The sequence below is a fragment of the Ascidiella aspersa genome, chromosome 5 (assembly GCF_963924565.1).
Source record: "Ascidiella aspersa chromosome 5, kaAscAspe10.2, whole genome shotgun sequence".
NCBI lineage: Eukaryota > Metazoa > Chordata > Ascidiacea > Phlebobranchia > Ascidiidae > Ascidiella > Ascidiella aspersa.
This window is the reverse complement of record NC_139451.1, coordinates 25,641,804-25,661,327: the sequence shown is the minus strand read 5'-3', so window position 1 is coordinate 25,661,327 and position 19,524 is coordinate 25,641,804. Positions and strand designations below refer to the sequence as shown.

General features: G+C 34.5%; 1 protein-coding gene across 1 annotated transcript in view; it reads left to right on the top strand.

Annotated features, from left to right (window-relative positions):
- The first annotated feature begins 3,393 nt into the window (after nucleotides 1-3,393).
- LOC146145619 (multidrug resistance-associated protein 1-like) overlaps nucleotides 3,394-19,524 on the top strand; it is a 34,425-nt gene continuing 18,294 nt past the window's right edge. The window contains exons 1-16 of the mRNA XM_083390371.1: nucleotides 3,394-3,532; nucleotides 3,969-4,145; nucleotides 4,848-4,973; nucleotides 5,215-5,355; nucleotides 5,737-5,850; nucleotides 7,172-7,287; nucleotides 7,690-7,818; nucleotides 9,259-9,347; nucleotides 9,837-9,960; nucleotides 11,494-11,668; nucleotides 14,822-14,942; nucleotides 15,450-15,583; nucleotides 15,962-16,063; nucleotides 16,835-16,936; nucleotides 17,972-18,118; nucleotides 19,047-19,201. Coding sequence (XP_083246497.1) covers nucleotides 3,479-3,532; nucleotides 3,969-4,145; nucleotides 4,848-4,973; nucleotides 5,215-5,355; nucleotides 5,737-5,850; nucleotides 7,172-7,287; nucleotides 7,690-7,818; nucleotides 9,259-9,347; nucleotides 9,837-9,960; nucleotides 11,494-11,668; nucleotides 14,822-14,942; nucleotides 15,450-15,583; nucleotides 15,962-16,063; nucleotides 16,835-16,936; nucleotides 17,972-18,118; nucleotides 19,047-19,201 — 2,006 coding nt within the window. The 5' untranslated portion in view covers nucleotides 3,394-3,478. The remainder of the gene's footprint in view (nucleotides 3,533-3,968; nucleotides 4,146-4,847; nucleotides 4,974-5,214; nucleotides 5,356-5,736; nucleotides 5,851-7,171; nucleotides 7,288-7,689; nucleotides 7,819-9,258; nucleotides 9,348-9,836; nucleotides 9,961-11,493; nucleotides 11,669-14,821; nucleotides 14,943-15,449; nucleotides 15,584-15,961; nucleotides 16,064-16,834; nucleotides 16,937-17,971; nucleotides 18,119-19,046; nucleotides 19,202-19,524) is intronic.

Genomic DNA, 19,524 nt, shown 5'->3' with positions numbered 1-19,524 from the left:
TTAGACAATCCTATTTTATTCTGTTATTCCTTTATACCATAGGGGTTCCCAACCTGTGGTACGCGTACCACTAGTGGTACGCGAAGGTTTGTCAGGTGGTAAGCGAGTAGCTTCTGTTTTTTTGACAAAATATGGATTTACAACTTTATATTTTGTTTATATAAATAAATCCCCAAAGACAACTCTTATTGTTACGTAACTATTCCTCTTGTTTCAAAACAATGCAATCTTCAAAATACAGGCCACGTCATGGAGCACAGTTGCTCTGTAAAACGTACAACGCTGTTGAAAAGTTGGCGTTAATTATGTCAAACGATTGCTCTTGATAGATATAATCTACTGATTTATAGCTTAATTCACAAATAGCGTTGAATAATGCTAGTTGTAAGGTAAAATTAGATAAAAATATGATTCGATCAAACTAGTTGTTCTGCAAGAAGTGGTACACGTGGCAGTACAGAGCGTCCAAGTGGTACGAGAACGTAAAAAGGTTGGGTAATGGGTATCCCTGCTTTATACAGTGTTAAGTCCTGTTTAATATTTAACTTGCAGAGCGACCATTACACCGATATTTGTCTACATTACGTCAGAAAGTAAATTGGTTTAACTTGCCTTTTTTGGAAGTCTATTAGTTGAACTTTGTCCATTGATAGGCTAAACATATATTAGTCATAAAACAACCTATCTTATATTCGGATATTCCCGCGATATTGCCAATTTCGGTTAAGTGGCGCAATTATGTGGAATGTCGAATATGAACGACTCTGCAAGCGTATCATAGGTTGAAGTAAATTTAAAGCAATTGTTTACCCGTTTTAATTGAATGAAATAGACTAAATCGTTTGCACGAAACACGTCGTGACGGATAAACGTGATTAAACGTCGATTCGTGTCGTCGAACAAGCCAAGCAATGCATGGCGGCCAGTGTTTTTGCCTATTATGGCCTTAGAACGGATGTTCCGCTGTATCAGACAGTAGTCTTTGAACAAATAGGCTACACTGTAGGCCTACAGGTTTACCCCCAAGTGGTATACTTTCGCAGAGCTTATGGTGATTCATATGACTGTGCTGTTTTACTGACTTGTATATCATTAAATTTATATTCCAAACTTAAAACACAATAAGTCAAATGATCAGAACTCTTGTGTGTGCCGGTGTGTTTGTTTGTTTTTGCTACTAAAGATAGATTCATTTCCATTCAAGTCGAACTTTCTGTTATAGAGTGACAGTGTAGATATACCATGTCAGCTTTTAAAGAAGTATAAAAGCTCGAAGAATCTCGTCTCGAAATAACATTTCAGCTACAAGTTAAAATCGGCCTCGAAACTGGTAATCGTGGAGAAGAAATGAAATGTTGTGCGGCTTTGCTGTGCCTCTCGGCATACACCAATATGAATGTGCAAAAATATATTATACAGATGTATACTGTATAATATAGCCAAAGGTATTTTGGTTATCTTGCTACGGTAAAAAGGCTAGAAAAACCTAAACTTACAATTCATTCTCTTTTTATTTACGTGTCACTGTAGTAATAAACAAAAGTGTATTTTTAATTAAAACAGCAATTTAAACTAATTTTTTACATTTTTATTGATAAAAATTGCTCATTAACTGAAAAAAAAGTATCATGAAAAATTATTCAACCCAAGTACAAAGCATATAGCTGGATTTATAAAAATTTATATGAGTGCTCACTGTTCATTGTATTTTGATAAACTCGGCTTTAACCGAAAAATGTAAATTTTCAAGAAGGCAGCATAGCCTAAGCGTCAGTATATATTTTTTTAACATACAGACATTTAGCAAAAATTGTGAAATAGAAGTCTAGAATTCGTTCTGGTGTTTAAGTAAACAAAACAACCAAAGGCAGTTATTGAGAAAAGCGGTTTCGATTAATGAACTTTTAGCAGTATATTTCCGTCATAACAGACTTCCTAAAAAAATAGTTTGGCTATTACTAATTATTGACAAAGCGTTTGCATTTACGAACAGGTTTAAGTAATGAATACCGGTATCTAACTGTAGACGCCGGCTTTTGAAGAACATTGTCGGCGAAAATTTGCTTTGTCAGATGTTTCGGTAAAGTCCCAACAATGAGTCGGCAAAATTCCTTCCGCCACTAAATCGCGTGAAATATTGCGACGACTCAGTTGCGCCAAATCAAAGGGAGGCAAACCGTCGCAGAATTTCACGGCAGAACTAGGTTTGGCTCTGTCGAAAACAGCTTTGACGGGCATGACTCAGGACTTTCAGTGCGTTGTGCAATCACTTTAAAAGCGGCATTTTAAAGAAAAACGTTCTTATCACGAGATTTCGCTGTTAGGACGCTTTTGGTTTCTGTACACGTGGCTGTAGTTTGATAAAGTTTTTTTTTGCATTGTTAACCTTTGGGGAAAACTTTTATTTTAGATATATTGCCAAATTTGTGAGACTTTGTTAGGCGTTGGTAACTGTTAAACAAATTAGAGATGTTGACTTTCACCAATAACTTGCTTGTTATATCCTTTGATATCTAATAATTGTTGTACATAAAACGCAATTCATCATACGACAGTATCGTAATTTTTAAGTTATAGAACCTTATTACTTTTTGAAGGCTTATCTCTTTGCTAAAGGGTTTTATATTTGTACTCTTAATGCAAAACTTTCAAGTTATCAGTCCTCTGCTATAAAATTGCAAATTAAAGTAGCATAACTGTCTCATTTAAGCACAAATTTGGCTGTTGGTCTAGAATCTTAGCACGTTTTTAGGTTCAGTAACAAAACCAGTCCCCTAAATTGAAATTGTGTTGATTTAATATTTATTATTTGAACGTAGGACTGATGTCCAGCGACCATTTGTGACAGTAGTCTGTTTTGGAAAAGGTTATTTGCCCAGCAACCGGTTACTGAACTTTGAAGTTCGGTAATCGATCCATTTTTTATTGGTGTAACAATAAGCCGGTCGTCAAAGTTCGGTAAACGGATATATAATTAGTTTGTAACTAAGGAATACCTTGTACTGTACTACGCCTTAGATTACATCATTGAAAAAATTAATAAAGCAATGCACAATGTTTCAGTTAGTGTGTGCGTTAGTGAAAATTTATTATTTAATAACATTACTTAACCTATCAAAACCCAAATGCTAACATGTACCCTAACTAACCCAAATAATGTTTGTTGTGGTTGACCTACACATAACATTTGACAATCAGTGCACATTTTGTGCACATAAATTGCACATTTCAGGTTGCACATTTGGTGCACAATGTGCTAAATTTTTTAGCCCGCCTCACTCACAGCCAAGCGCTAACTCGCACCCTAGCCAAAATATTGTGTGTTGATTTAATAACTTTGGTAGGATTCTAGTCCAGCGCCTTGTTTTTTTCCAAATTCTAACATATTTCTGAACTAGCCACTTGTTGAATGCCTGAAATACTTTGTAACAAATCCTGAATTTGTATTCAGATAAGTTTCTTCTAGGCATGCTTTAAGATGAATTCTTTAGGCATGGACATGAAGAAATTCTGTGGTGGAGAGGATTTCTTTGTAAGTATGAACTGAAAAACTGTATAAATGGACTAACAATTGCTATCTGCTACTTAATTGTCAATCAAGAGAAATAAATATTTTTGATCCATAAATCCAATGTTTTTTTTGCTACTTTCTACAGCTTAACTGGTTTGTGCTGCTTAAGTTTAGTGACCGCTGTCAGTAAAGGTACCACACACAAATAAAAAGCTTGCCAACATTTTGGTAATTAAACATCCAATGAAACTCATTCTGTAGCCATTACTTTAACCACCATAAGTTCTAGCATGTATTTTTTCTCCCGGGGAACTGTTGGCATACAATTTAAAAACAATAGAAGTTTGTTGGAAAATATTTGATTACATATTGGTATATGATTAGACAAAAATGTGGGAAAATTTTTCTATGTTTGAAAAAGTTTTCTCTAGATCTCAAACAAAAAAATTTTTTACAGCATCCTTCCACAGTTTTTAACTCGAGCAATCCAGAGTTTAGTGAGTGCTTTCAGGAAATTGTGTTCGACCTTGCCCCTGTAGCATACCTCTGGTTGTTTTCTCTGCCCTACTTCTTTGCAGTTCGCAAGTCATTCCAGACTGAAATTCCTGTCTCTAGACTCTTTATTTCGAAATTGGTGAATATATATTAATCTGTGTACTTTTGTTAAGATGTCATTAAGGATTTGTTACAATTACATTTATATATAGATTTTCTCAAGTTGCTCATATAAATATAACTGTAGACTATCAGAAATAGCAGATGTCTCCCATTAAATCAGTGTTTCTCAACCTATTGGTCTCTATCCAAAATTCTGTGGACAGTGGATTTTCTTTATTTGCCGACAACAGCAGTTAGTTTACAACATTAAATTTATTTTATTAAATTCTGGATAACATATCTCTAAAATTGGAAAACTGCTGGAGATTAGTGGCGGCATTTGTATAATATATATTAATTATTTTCAAAATTTGTCATGCTGTTTGTCTTTTGAAACTGTTGCTTACAAAAATATAACAGTTTAGAGAAATGGGTAGCCAAACTTTCAGTCCTATACGGTTAATATTTGGGTCTTAGTCAAAAACTTTTGGAAACACTGCATTCGATGGACAAAGGGAGGTCTGCTTTTTCTTGAATTTTGTGTGTAGACTGGGTTGACATTGAGAATCTAGCCAGATTAGTTTTATTAGATATTATGGATTTAAGAGATTAATATAATAAAAAGAAACAACAAAAATACCTTTAGTAATGTTATTTGTATACTGAAGTTTATTTTGCTGTATAAATTCGAAATTTCAGAACAATGCGCTTTACTGAATGCTTTTTTCCAATCTTTTAGTTATTCACAATCCTCTTATGGTTGCTTGCCTGGGCTGATTTCGGTCGTGGCTTATGGGAGTATGTAAATTCAATTGATGTTTCGTATGCTGCCCTCGTATCACCCTTGATTGTAGGACTCGGAATGGTAAGTAATAAATGGTTTAACTAGTCTGTTTGAACTCTGATTGATACCGGACTTTAAAAAACTAAAAACAAACTGATTAAAAACTGTTTTTATACAATTTTTTTTTTTGGTATAATATAATGTCATACATAGCACTTTTTGATGTTTTCAAACTATTTAAATATATATTTGCATGTTATGATCCTATTTTTAATTTTGTTGTTTTTATTTGCTGATTTACACTTTTTTTTTATTTTATTAGGCAACCATTGCCTTCTTTTTGAACTTTGACCGACTGAAGGGCATTCGATCTTCAGGCCTTCTTACCCTCTACTGGATTTTCTATCTTGTCACATGGGCTCTTGTGTTTAAGAGCAAAGTGGAAATGATAATGCATGGAAATGTGAGTATACATATTTGTCTACTTAAAATAATTCGTAATGAGTATAAAAGTTAGAAATTAGAATGTAATTTATGTTCTCTCTCAACGTACAAATTAGGAATTATTTGGGAAAGTTTGAATTTTTTTTATTCCAAGATAACTATTTTAGTTCACTGAATAACGGTAATGTTGTAATTCGACCAGATGGCTTAAAATCAAATTTCAGAAAGATGTATAGCATTTTTTCCACATTTTGCTGTAAAGTTACTTGATGGCAATGTTTTTGCAACAAAAGGTTATCACGTGAGACGCCATTGATACTGTTATTTATACAGTAAACAGCTGAATTGTGTTGACACTAGTTATGTAATGGCGTGCAATACAATTTTTTTTGTTTTTCAGTTAACAACTGATCAACTATGGAGGTGTGTAACCTTTTTCATGTCTTACACCTGCATCATCATCCAGCTGATTATGACTTTTATTGTGGATAAACCTCCCCGTTATCCACCACATGTAAGTAGACCATCTTTTGTTGATTTTTTTGATTAGCAGGTTTCGTCATCAAAATTGCCTGGTCATCGCAGGCTCAGTAACTGTCAGGATTTCTTATCATGGGTAGGATATAATTTTTTTGTCAAACTTTATGAACTTCATGTAATAAAAGCTTATTAAATTTTCCAACAGTTTAAAATTTCATTAAAATCGAGTTTCGAATTTCATCCAGCAGCATTTCAACCGTACTTTATCTGCATTAAGGAAATATGTCACTGGCCGGATTGATTAACCCAACAAACCAGATCTGAGACCTAGTTTGAACTCCTTGTCTATCACAATAAAAACATAATAATGTGTGATAAAAAGTTTAAAAGAAAATTCATTGGGAAGTTTTTTCAAATAAAAGAAAATCATATAGTACTAAACCTGATATTTAGAGTTAATATTCAAAGTAAGGGCAAATATTGGTGTTAGAAATTAGCCAAAAATGTGAAAGGATTACTAACTTCCATGAATGCGGTTTCCAATTGGTAACATGACCCCATCCTTTGTTGTTGTCCTGTTAGTCAGATTATTTTTAAGTCTGTCTTCCATATCCTGTGTTCTTGCAACTAACCAAACGTGTCAACCATGTTGTGACATGCTTCCTTATTTACATTAGCCACCATATGACATTTTACCATTAAGCAATTTTGCTTGGGAAAAGTAAAAGAAATATTGTTTTTTTTCATTTTGCATGATATGTATATCATCAATTATACAGTAACCCGAAAACTTTTTTTAAATATAGGTACAGCGAAATCACCATGGGTTGTGCAACAAATGCATAGTAATATCTAAATACTTCCACCCCATCTAATTTTTAATTATTATAGAAATATGTTTTTTTCTTAAAATTGATTTTATCTACTACTGTGTTTATTAAATGCGTTATAAGTCTGGAAATGCTTTGAAGAAACTGGGCATTAGAATAAGGAATACAATCATTTTCATATCAAAAGATATAAAATTTTATTGGTACGACAATATGGCACACCTGCAAAAATTATTTTAAGGTCTCTCCAGACTGTTTCACCTTGCTTTCCACATTGATTAAATTATAGCTAGACCCACTGTTTTTTTTAAGGTGTTTTTGGGGACCGACGGTCCCCCAAATTTCTCCAGCAGTTTCCCAAATTTTGGACTTGCAACTTTTTGGTATTTAAATAAAACACTTGTGGTCTCTTAAAACTACTTAGCGGTCACCCAAACCGAACCTTAAAAAAAAACTGGCTAGACCTAAATAATATGTGTGTTATACAAGCCAAAAGAAAATTACTTTTAACAAAATACATTCTAGGATCCGTACTATGATGCCACAGAAGATTTGCTAAATGAAGATGGCAAAGATCTCAAGGTCTGTCCAGAAGAATCTGCCTCGTTCCTTTCAAAAATGATGTTTGAGTGGTTTTCAAAGTATGTATAAACAACACCATTGCATGCATTGTTTAAAAATATATTACCTTTTTTATCGATGTAGGTCTTTGTAGGACCTAAAAAGCATATGCCTGTACAATAATTTGTTTGTCATGTTTTTATAACTGCATAAATTTTATTTCATGAGAGAGCTATTTTTATATTTTTTTATTTATTTTAGCATTTAAGTGTGATGTGTGATTTATAAAGCCCCTGTAACGCTTTGTTAAATATCTGGATGTTTATTCTAGTGATCTAATATTTCTTATCTTTTTCTTGTTCTTTTTACCAATACATTTTGTTTTTTGTTAGAGTACCTTTGCTAGTGTTAAAAATATTCAACTTGATTTTTTTCACTGTGGCTAAATAAAAGCGGCGACTGACTCTTTTGTATTTTCCTAGGATGATAATGGCTGGATTCAAACGCCCCCTGGTGGACAATGACTTGTGGCTTTTGAACAACGAGGATAAATCTTCGAGGGTCACCCGACATTTCATGAAAAACTGGAACAAGGAAGCTGAAAAAATAAAGTAATTTTGTTTAACCGAGTTTTGAAGCAATCTTATTTAAAGTGGTCTCATATAGGTTAGCCATGTAACAAGAATTAGTAATACCTATAGATTTTACAAGTTGCGTCATAAAAGAATTCGCATTTCTTGCCAACATTAGGCTATTGATGTGTGTAATACACTCCCCAATAAGTCGTGATTGGTTATAGTGAATCTCTTTAAAATTTCTTTGTTAATCACATTAATATTATGAAGTTTTATTTTTTAAGAGTAAGTAGATCACAATTGCATTAATTGTAATCAGTGATATGTTTTTAGCCTACACATGATGCCTACACTAAGCCTCTCTTATAGACTATTTAACTTTTAAGTCATTCTTGAGCAGAATGTTGATGAAAAAATTTTCTTAACATAGAATTATTAATCTTTACAATATTTTAAAAATTATTTTTATAACTTTCGCAAGGGAGCTGCAGTATTACACAGTTGGTGTTAACTATAGTGATAATTAAGCAGTCCAGTTTTTTTTTGAATGATGGCACCTCATTTCCAGTTATAAATCGCACCTAACTAATAATCTGATTGGCTGAAACCTGATGTTATAGCTTGGCTTTTATTTGCCCTCCCCAGGCATTTTTTGTGTTTGCTTATCTCAAACTGTTTGCTATGGTTTCAACTTTGTATAAATGAGGAAGCAGATTAAGTTTGTTGACATTATGAGGATTGGTACCTATTGGTTAAAGATAAACAGCCTTAAAGATTAGTCTGACCTAGGTTAAGCGACACTTCATAAAAGTTTAATGTATTGTCCCTTTGAGATTCCTTTAAAGTAAACTTTTTTATTTAGATGGCGTCGCCCTGGTGTTTTTTTATTTGAACAAATGCTATATCTATTGAATTGCAAACTTAATGTTTATAACAAGACATCACCATGCTTTCTTTTAATAGTTTTTACCAACCATATTTTTCCCATTGCTTTGTTTTAGTTTTAAAGCTGATAATACCAATAAAAGCTTGATTATTCTTTACATCTCATAAAATGACTGACTTTAATTGTTATGCTAGAAAAGTCTCAAGAATGCTTGTTACTTTGTTTTTCCTTGAAAGCCAATTTTGACTTGTTTTGGTTGACTTACAATCTAGGGGCAAATTATTGAAATTGCAAAAAAGTTAACCCAAACCAATCTATACCCGAATTGGATTTATATTCCACATTTGCTATAAATTTATTTAAGAGACCAAACCACAGCTACTATGTTTAATTATTATGCCAGAAAAGTCTGAAAAATGCTTGATAAATATATATTTTTCTTTTTAAGCTAAATTTGACTTGTTTTGCTTAACTTGAATACACAATCTAGTGGTAAATTATTAAGATTTCCAAAAAGTTAACCTAAAGGTCCTAAACCAATTTGTACCTAAATTGCATTAATATTTCAATAGACTATAATTTTATTATAGAGAACAAACAAGAGCTACCGCGTCAGTATCCCGACAAAATTCTTACTTTGCTGGCACAGATGAGGAGGTTCTCATTGAACCAGGAGATGGTAAGCTCCCCATTTAAGTTTCTAAAAAATAATTTAAACAAACTGTTATTGAAAATTCTTTTAAGATGGCTGCTAATTGTGCAGCATTTTTATAAAAAAAAATGTTTTCAAACTGAGTTAAAGTTACTGAAGTGATCCCTTTTAACATTATTATTCTGTGTAGGTATGAAAATGGGTCGTAAAATATCTTCCATTGGTTCCCCAATTAATACTTTTTATTTTTTATATATTTTACGTCTTGTTAATAGAAATCGGTTTCATTCTTGCCAATACACTTAGACTAAGGCTGCTTGTATCTAAATACCAGTTTAAAAATTTCGTTCCCTGTGGTTCGTAGAAACATTAGCGTTTTCATGTACATTGTGTATCTGATATGAAACTTAACGACCTTTATACATTCACCTAGAAAGCGCTTGTTTTTAATCGAGCTTAATAGCTTTGGATTTTTTGAGCGATATTAAAAAGTAATGAAATGTAATTGTGCTACAGGGAAAAAGCCCCAGCCATCACTGTTCAATGCCATGGTGAAGACATTCGGTCCTTTCTTTGCCTTCAGCGCCTTCCTGAAGGTCATCAATGACATCTTGACTTTTGTCAGTCCACAGCTAATGAGGTATAAGAATATAAAAATACAATTTTTTTCTAAGACACCCGGCTATTCAATATTTTTTGATCGCAAAAATGGCGTTATTAAAATGCTATGTTTTTATGATATATTTCCGTTGGGTATAACAATATAAATCCCAGACAACAAAAGTGCTGTGTGTGCAAATATTTCGTATGTAGTTTCTATAGGATTTTTTTTTTGTCAGGAATAATCACAATTTTGTGTTTAACGTTTTTCCCCAGGAGTTTAGCTCACATAATGCCCTCTAAATTTAATAAATTTCAACTTTTGAAATTACTTTTAAAAAATTACCAATTTTACTACAAGATATATTTAAGCCAACTGGTATGTTTTTAAACACATTTTCTGTTTATAGCCTTATTACCCAGCCTAATGCTACAACAAGATTAATATTTAACGACTTAACAACAGGAGTAGTGTGTGCTGTACTGTTATTGCTGTATTGACCCACTTAAAACCTTTACCTCAAATGTAACGGAATACACAAACTGTAGTTACCCGTAGTAAGCGCAATAGTTTAGTTAAAACGTAATACTATTTTTACAATCTTTTAATCAGGAATATCTGCTCAGTACTTTTTTTGTAACAGAACATATATTTTGCTTATTTAACAATGTAACATATATATTTGCCCTAAATTGGCCGAAGCAGCTAAACCGTAGAATTTGTATGACGATAAACTGTGATCTAGCCCTGCTGAAGGAGTAATGACAAACGATTACGATATACTCATAAAATGTCTGGATGTCCAAAAGTGATCTAAAATCGTTGAATTGCTACAAGTTTTACCTTAAAAAACCATAATGTCCATTTTACGTTTACTTTTGTCCAGCGCCCTGATTGGATAAACAACCAATGAGTATAGAAAGGTTATCGACCATTATTGGCACAAAATATGTCTGGATATCGCAAAGTGATCGAAAACTGGTCAAAAATAGTTTACTTGCTAAGAGTTGAATAAAAAAACTTAAATCCATATTACTTTTTGTCCAGCGCTCTTATGGGATACCCAACAATGGGTATAGCAGGGACTGTTATATAAGTCTAGATGTCGCAAAGTGTTCGAAAAATGATTAAAATCGTTGATTTGCTAAAAATTTTACAAAAATCTTCAAAACCATCTTTTATTTACGATATTTAGCTCCCTAATCGGATACACAATGAGCGTTGCTCCGTTGTGCCAAGGTTACCTGCTAGCCGTGTTAGGAGTTTTAGAATAATTTGCTAGGAGTTTTAGAATAATTTGTCACAGATGAATAAATAAGAGCACCAGTAGGTCTGTAACTTAGCCATGGAATTTCCATCGCTATAAACTATGATCTAGCTCTGCTGTAGTGACAAACGATTACGGCCTACTCTTAATATAAAAGGTCCCTTCAAAAAGGCCATTAGCGAAATTAGTTGACCTCATCAGGATTGCCATACAGCAAGCAAGACCAGGCTAGAAACACAATTATCCTGCCAAAACAAAACCCTATTACCTGTCCCTAAAATCAGTCTTTTATTTACGAATTTTAGCGCCCTGATTGAATACACAACTAGCGTGGCTCCGGTTTGGCAAGGTTACCTGCTCGCCGTGCTTCTCTTCGTCACAGCAATCGTGCAAAGCGTCGTGCTCCAGCAGTACTTCCACGTCTGTTTCGTGTGCGGCATGCGACTCCGTTCAGCCGTTGTCGCGGCAGTTTACAGGAAGGTGGGAATATTGAATAGCAAAATTTTCATATTAATTGTGACTTTTTGCGCTTTTGTATTTTTTGTGAATGGAATTGCGCGCGAATATATCATACTTTTTATCGCGCTGATAATTTTTGGAAACTGTTTTATGTAAATCTTTTTCCCAAAGTAAATAGGATATTATGATATCGTACGATTTATTAAATTGTTGTTTTTTTGTTTCGGCCACAGTTTTTTTTTTTTTTTTTATCTTTCTCGCCAAGTTTGCGAACCCAATTAGAAAAATAAATAAACTTAGTAATATGATGATAAAGAATAAACAAAAACGTTTTAGACACATTAATTTTAAAATTATTTTTTTATCATATTTGCAAACCCACTGTCTAACTAAAAGACGAAACGATAAAAGGGCGTTGTTTAATAAATAATTTTTTTGGTGGATTTTCTTTTACACTATGCTCGGATCTGTAATGTAGCTTGATAATAAATTGCAAAACCAAAAAAGTCGAGTAGATCGACATCATCTTGATTTAGACGTTTCGATACGAGCTTGTATCATCTTCAGTTAAATGTGACTGAGAATTATGCTCCTACTTTCGAAACTCAGACTGATAACAATTGCGGCCCGTCTCTTATAAGTGATGCTTAAATAGCTTCTCAGCCACATACAAGCTCGTATGGAAACGTCCAAATCAAGATGATGTCGATCTACTCGACCTTTTTGGCTTTGCAATTTATTATCAAGCTACAATATTGTTTTGCCCATGTAATTTTGTAACTGATCTTTCTCGCATTTTTTTATATTTGAAAAAGTTTAAACTGTCTTTTTCATAAAGCTATATGGTACTTTTCACGTATCACCTAGGCTGAATAACTATCGGGCCTAAATATTCAGGAACGCAGATGGTGAATTATACCTATACTCAGGCGCGTAGCGTGACCGTTTCAAAGAGGGGTGTCCCGAATTTTCAACTTAGGGAATTCCCCTATTTTCTGTCTGACGTTAATGAATAATGACGTCATTAAACAGTGGCGGATGTGACGTCATAAAATAGTGATTGTAATGACGTCATAAAACATTCTAATCAGAAACAACTAACGTCCAGCAAAAGAGCACGTGCGTCGTCGACACTCCTACCAGGCGAAAAACTAAACCAAGACCGTTAAATACGTGTGATAGTCGAGTTTTTTACTTTTAAGCAGCGCAGATTCTTAAGTTCCATGTACGGGACTAGCGTTAAATTACCGACACGCTTTTGGCCACCTGCTTTATGCCAATACTAAACGAAGATCGTTTTTGCCTGGTGTTATTATGCGACGATTAGCGCAACATCTGTGCTAGCTGTGTGCCAAGTCAGCTATAAAATACAAGTTGCGGTTGAGGGAAAATATGTTGTGTCCACTGCACACTAAATATGTGGTCTTAGAATATGCTTATAGAGAACAATTTTGCGTTAACTATCATTACATAAAAATGGCAACTTTAAAACGCGCACGATAGTCATCATTATACCACCTTTTGAGAATCTGATTCAGTTCAAAAAAATCCGTTGTTAACCAATATCTAATGTTAGAGCAGACAGCGAACAGCAAGGAGCATCAGCTGCGCCTAACTTCGACTTTTAGCGTAAAAAAAAAAGACGGTTTGACTTAGCGAACTGTTAATTGTCGAATTCACACTTGATTAATTAATCAGCCAACCTCAACAATTATCGAAAGAGATAAATTATATATTGCGTTTACGGTCGACCAAAAAAGACAAAAACGGAGTTTTGCGTTAGATTTTGGTTACAATAGTTTTTTTTAAACCCCAGCCCCCTGGATACGCCACTGTGTCACATAATCAGTAAGGTATGGTGTGAACGAACTCCAGCGAGTAGGGGCGAAGCCCGAAAAAATTTTCGTTTCGTGTATTCTAAAATGCGACGGCCAAGCGCTCTTTTTCGAGATTGAGGCTAATAAAAAACATTCAATAGAGCGACCTGCGGTGAAGACGTTTGCTGTACCTTACAAGCTTGTTTTCTACGTTGTTAAAAATGTTTGTCCCAACAATAAAATATATTTTCGTTATTAAGCTTGATTAAGATTACAGTACTTGAGTTATTGACAGACGAAATGCTAAATGAAACAACGATAACAAGCGGTGATTAGGCGTTGGCGGCGATAAGCACCGACGTGTTTTCAACGCCAGGTGCAATGTTTGCGATGTAACATTGCAGGAATCACGGTTTTAGTTTTGTGATAATTGTTTACTGAGATTCCAAAGGGGGGTGTCAAGACTCCTAGATACCCCCCCACGCTACGCCCCTGCCTATACTCTATTTGCCGGTGATTCATACCGGTGTGAAGTGCTTAGTTGTTAAAAAGTGTTTGTTCACACACACAGCCAATAGTTGTTTGTCTCTCCATACTGTACATTTCGTGAGCCAATCTCCTTACCTAAGAACAAGAATCCGTTAAAGTTTAACTGTGAAGACTTGAATCACCCTTCTATCACAACCGCAACAAATGTTAATCAATGATAAAGCTAGGGTATTTTGGAACACTAAACACGGATCTGTTCATAATCTTTAATAGAAAAAGAGTGGCCCAAATAAATGATAAAATAACGTATGAAAATAAAAGAATGAATCTTTTATCATTTATTTTGGCCGCTCTCACCCTTACTTCGCGACCTCCTTTTTTCGTTTTCGGCTTTTAAAGCGTTCATAAAACGTCCGAGCGTCGTTCTAACGATTCGCGTTTATCTTAACCTCATTTTACCGCACTGAAGATGGCATAAGCCTTGCCGAAACGTATGCAAATAAAATAATGAATTTTTTATCCTCTATTTGGGCCACTCTTTTTCTATTGAAGATTAGGGTATTTGGCAATTGAAAAAGGGTATAAATACAAGTAACATTCAAAGCATGAACAATATTTTCGCAAAACAAAAACAAAATGCTTTTACTTTCTTGGAAATAGCCAAGAACATATGAATGGCCTCCTTCCCAGTTTGGAAAGTAGGTCGCGGGCCATAATTCGCGGTGGACGTCAGATCTTGGTCCGTAGGCTGCCCACCCTTGACCTAGACGGGATATTTACAATAACAAGCGGGTCGTTTTTTTTTTAGATTTGGTTTCGCTGTGATTTACAGCAATATTTACTTGATGAACCTTATTTGCTTTTTTAGTCTTTGATAATGACCAACTCGGCCAAGAAGGAGAGCACAGTTGGTGAAGTGGTCAACCTTATGTCGGTTGATGCCCAGCGATTTATGGACCTCATGTCTTACATCAACATCATTTGGTCAGGTAAGTCGACAGACCTTCCGCTTTAATTGAACACTTAGGTCTGGTATTTTTTTGCATTTTGCTCCAATTAAGGTTGAATAATACCACCGTTTCATTTTTTTTAACCTCGTTTATATTTATGTTAGCTACTGTAAGGTTAGATCAGTTTGTGTAGTTGGAATCCTACTTACACTGTGTTTCATTCTTTTCAGTTAACGATGTAATTTGTACGTAATTCAGAAACTCTGTGCCTATTTAAAACAAAAGTGGCCAAATGGCGTAAATAAAGCCAGAAGTAGGAATTTTAATGTTCCTAACCTGCTTCTGATCTAAATCTTGATATTATTTGACTCGAATTAGTTCTACAATGACGTAAGATCAAGACAAACAAATGTTCATAATACTTAGTTTTACCTTCTAAATACCATTCATACCTCAATTCCTATAGGTTCCACTTTCAGCCATTTCCGGCAATGTTGCACACCCACCATCATACCTATAACATATTTTGTTTTGGACTCTGCTCAGGCCCATTCCAGATCATCCTTGCAATGTACTTTCTCTTTCAACAACTCGGACCTTCGGTCTTGGCTGGTCTGGGAGTTATGATCCTTCTGATTCCCATCAACGGACTGATAGCAAGCAAAGCCCACAAACTACAGGTAAGGATTCTTTTTATTACAAGCTGATACAAGGTTTTTAATGATTTTTGTTAATGTGTGTAGGGGGAAAAAATATATTTGTTTATGAGGGGCACCAAATCTGTTTCTATTAAACTTCGAAAAATGGACAAATGATGCGTGTTTAAATATATAGCTAGCAACATAAAATTTAAAACAACTCTGATATTAGCGCTGCACTTGCCTCTGACTTTTGAAGCAATATGAATATAACCCTAATGAAGTTTACTTAAACGGTGATCAGACATTTTAGTAGACACATTGGCGCAAGCCAGCCTGATGCTATACTGGTGTAAAATTTGGCATTTCAGTTCGAAAAAGGTAACCCGGTATTTAAAACGCTATAAAAATTTTCGCCAGGTTCGCCAAATGAAACACAAGGACGAAAGAATTAAGTTGATGAACGAAGTGCTGAACGGGATCAAAGTGCTCAAGATGTACGCCTGGGAGATGTCGTTTAAGGTGAGCTGGCTCGCAAAAAATTTAAAATTCTGGGCAGTGGAACTATAGTTGTCAAAGCTATTGTTCAATCGTAAACAAACCAAAAATAATTTGCTTTGGGGAGCTTCTAGTTGTGTCTAAAGTGATTATTTCAATAAAAGTGAATTAATTCTGTCAACGACTTGGCGTTGTGCAGAAATTTGGACATGTTTGCGTTTTATACATTGAATATTCGTTTACACGTCAAAATATTTTTCATTATAATAGGCTTTAAATCCTGTATAATTTATTTTAATGAACGGGATATTAACTTTGTCTTGTATAGAATTATTATAGCGAAAAATTGCTCGAAATAAAAAAATGTGTTAAACATCTAGATTTAAAGTACTGAAGGTCACACAAATTACTATTTATCTCGATCATGTTAATTTTAACAGTTTTTGTCCCAGGCCTCGCTTCGCCCACTGGGCTTATTTAAAAATCGAAAATACTTGTTTTCAAGAAAAAAGTATAAAACTTTTATCTTCGTTTTAGCTCATTTAACACACAGTTTATTAAAAGCAACTTTGAGGCCTGAAAAATACAATTTCCAAGCATTTCTAGAGACAAACCGGTCGAACCACACAATTAAAGCATGCTTCGGTTGTAAAAATCTACATGTGAAATGCTGGAGGTCACACAAATACCTCGTTATACCAAGCATGTTAATTTTAACGAAGTTATTGCCACGGCCTCCGCTTCGCCAACTGGGCTCATCAAGTTCGTTTAAAAATCGAAAATACTTGTTTTCAGGAAAAACTGACCACCATTCGTAACCTGGAGCTTGGTGTCTTGCGGAGTGCAGCTTACCTCAACGCCGGTGCATCGTTTACGTGGGTCTGTGCGCCCTTTATGGTATGTGTTTAAGTGGTTCATATTTCACTTGGTAATTTAGGCACTTTGTTGTGTAATTAGATCGCAAACCTTTATCTAATCGTTTCACGTCTTTTAAGGACTTTTTTATATGTGTTGGAGTGCGATAAATCTTAGCCGAGTGGTCCTTGCGTTTTGCATTGCTGATTTTGATTATGATTTTACGCAATGTATGCGAGTAATCAAGGACTATTCAAAACTCGTTTAAATTTTATTATGTTTCCAAACTAACAGATTTTTACGAAATTCAAATAAGTTTCTTTTTCTATTTTATATTAGATACTTCCAAACAGAACAAAACTTGAAATAGTTGGCTTTTATCAATTGAAAAAATATCTCTTTGGAGAGCACTTGTTTTAATGCAGTAAAATTACGTCATGACAACAAATGCTAACTACTCGGCAAAATAAATTTTCCATCCATGCTAAGCTGAAAAACTATTTTTCAATAAAAATATCACGTCATAACACTCTTAATTTCATTTATTCACTCATAATGGCACGAGCTATTGACGAAACGTCTAAAAACTTAAATAAATGTGTCGATTTTATTACGAAAAACGAAAGTTATGTCTGGACTAAGAAAACCCGGTGTATTGTGTCTAAAGCAGTGTTTCTCGATGTGTATTGGCCTGGCAAATGTTTGTGGGTACGTGTGTTTTTGCAGTGACAGAACAAGAACATGTTCTTGTGACGTGGTTTATTTCTGGTGTGGCCTGAAATTTATCTTTTGTGGCTGAAAATTTTTTCTTTTAATTAGTTTTTGAATCACTGGTTCAAACTATAAGTCTATTTTGCTTTCGAAAACTATAAGTATATTGCTTTTAAAAACTATATATTGCAATTTGCTTACAAAAAGCATAGGAATATTGCTTCAAAATTTCCATAAAGCAAAACAGTCAGTACGTTTCTGCTACTAGTATGTCACACTGTCACAGTGTGATTTCTTTTCTGTATTTTCTGAACATTGGCAATAAAGAATTGAACAAAAAAAAAAAAACCCAGTGTTTTCCCTCAGGTGTCCCTCATCACGTTCGCCGTGTACGTACTTTCCGATCCCACCAACGTGTTGGACGCACAGAAGGCTTTCGTGTCAATCTCCCTCTTCAACATTCTCCGCTTTCCTCTCATGATGCTCCCCGTCATGGTGTCCGCTCTTGTGCAGGTCAGTCTGCCTTTTTATTGCTTGCTTTTCGATTATTTTGATTTAGGAGTATTGATGTTAATACCAGGGCTGCGGAGTCAGTAAAAACAACCCTAGTCCGCCAAATGTAAGATTTCGTCGAGTCTTCAAATCTATATCGTATATTTCACTCAATTAGGCTGCTAAAAAAGGTGGATATTCAGCAATCCACACATAGGGGTGGCCAACCACAATACGTGATTGAAAATATTTAACCATGTATGCTATTCTTTACAAATAACTTTTTGCGACTTAATAGTTGCGAAATTTGATTCTGCACATGCGCAAGTCAAAAACTCGAAACTCGTATATTCTTACAACGGATTTCCATTGTGGCAAAACCGTTTTTTACTGTTTGAAACCCTTTCACTGTTTGAAAAGAACTGCATTTAATATACGGCCTAGGTGTATTTTTCTGATTTTATCAGAAAAGACAAACACGATTAAAGATCTCTATAGTGTAATGTATTGAATTTACAACTATAGAAACTTTAGTTTTATGCGAAACGTAAGGTTGAAGTTACACATCATACACCACAAGTAATCACCATATACAGCATAGCCTTTTCTCACATACACACAAGTGTATATATTCCGAAACAAAGATTAAAATCGACTGCCGAACGTTTCTGCCTGCTATTTTTCACCAGCCAACAAGTTTCAAAGTGTAAGTTAAACACGTTCAAACAGGATTGATCGTTAATTTTAATGAGTAAACATTTTGCCTAACCAAAAGACATCGACAGTTCCTTAATTTGTAAAACGCGTATCCACTTAAAAAGTCACGCGTCAACTGTGAAATTCCGTAAAATACAATATTTAACAACAATGTACAATTAAAACCCCGGAAAGTTTACAAAACTTTATAAAAAAAAACTTTTTTAACCTTGGATTTTATTTCGCTCGACAGGCCAACGTGAGTTTGAAGCGTCTGCAGAAGTTCTTGAGCAACGATGAACTGGATGAGCGGAACGTCGATCGGTCGCCCAGCTCTTCCGGTCCGGCCATAGAAATCGTAGACGGCACCTTCTCGTGGGGAAAAGACGAAGAACCAGTGCTCCGAGAGTAAGTTAACTCGTAACAGTTTTGAAGCATTATTGCTAATTTATGCTACTTCATAACTGTTTTGCCAACAACTAAACTGTAAGTGTTATTGGCTTTATAGGTGAAGACTGAGGAACACGCTAACTTTATTTTTCATTTGTTTTAGAAGGTTTATTATTTGTAATTAATTAAAACCAATTTACCATGGATTATTTACATTAACTTTTTCTCACACAACTGGTATGCTAGTTTTATCAAAATATGCAAACTTGCCCTTTTTCCAAATAAGCAATGTCACACAAATAACTATATTTCCCTCCGTTTTCAAAAGTTTTTTAATCGGT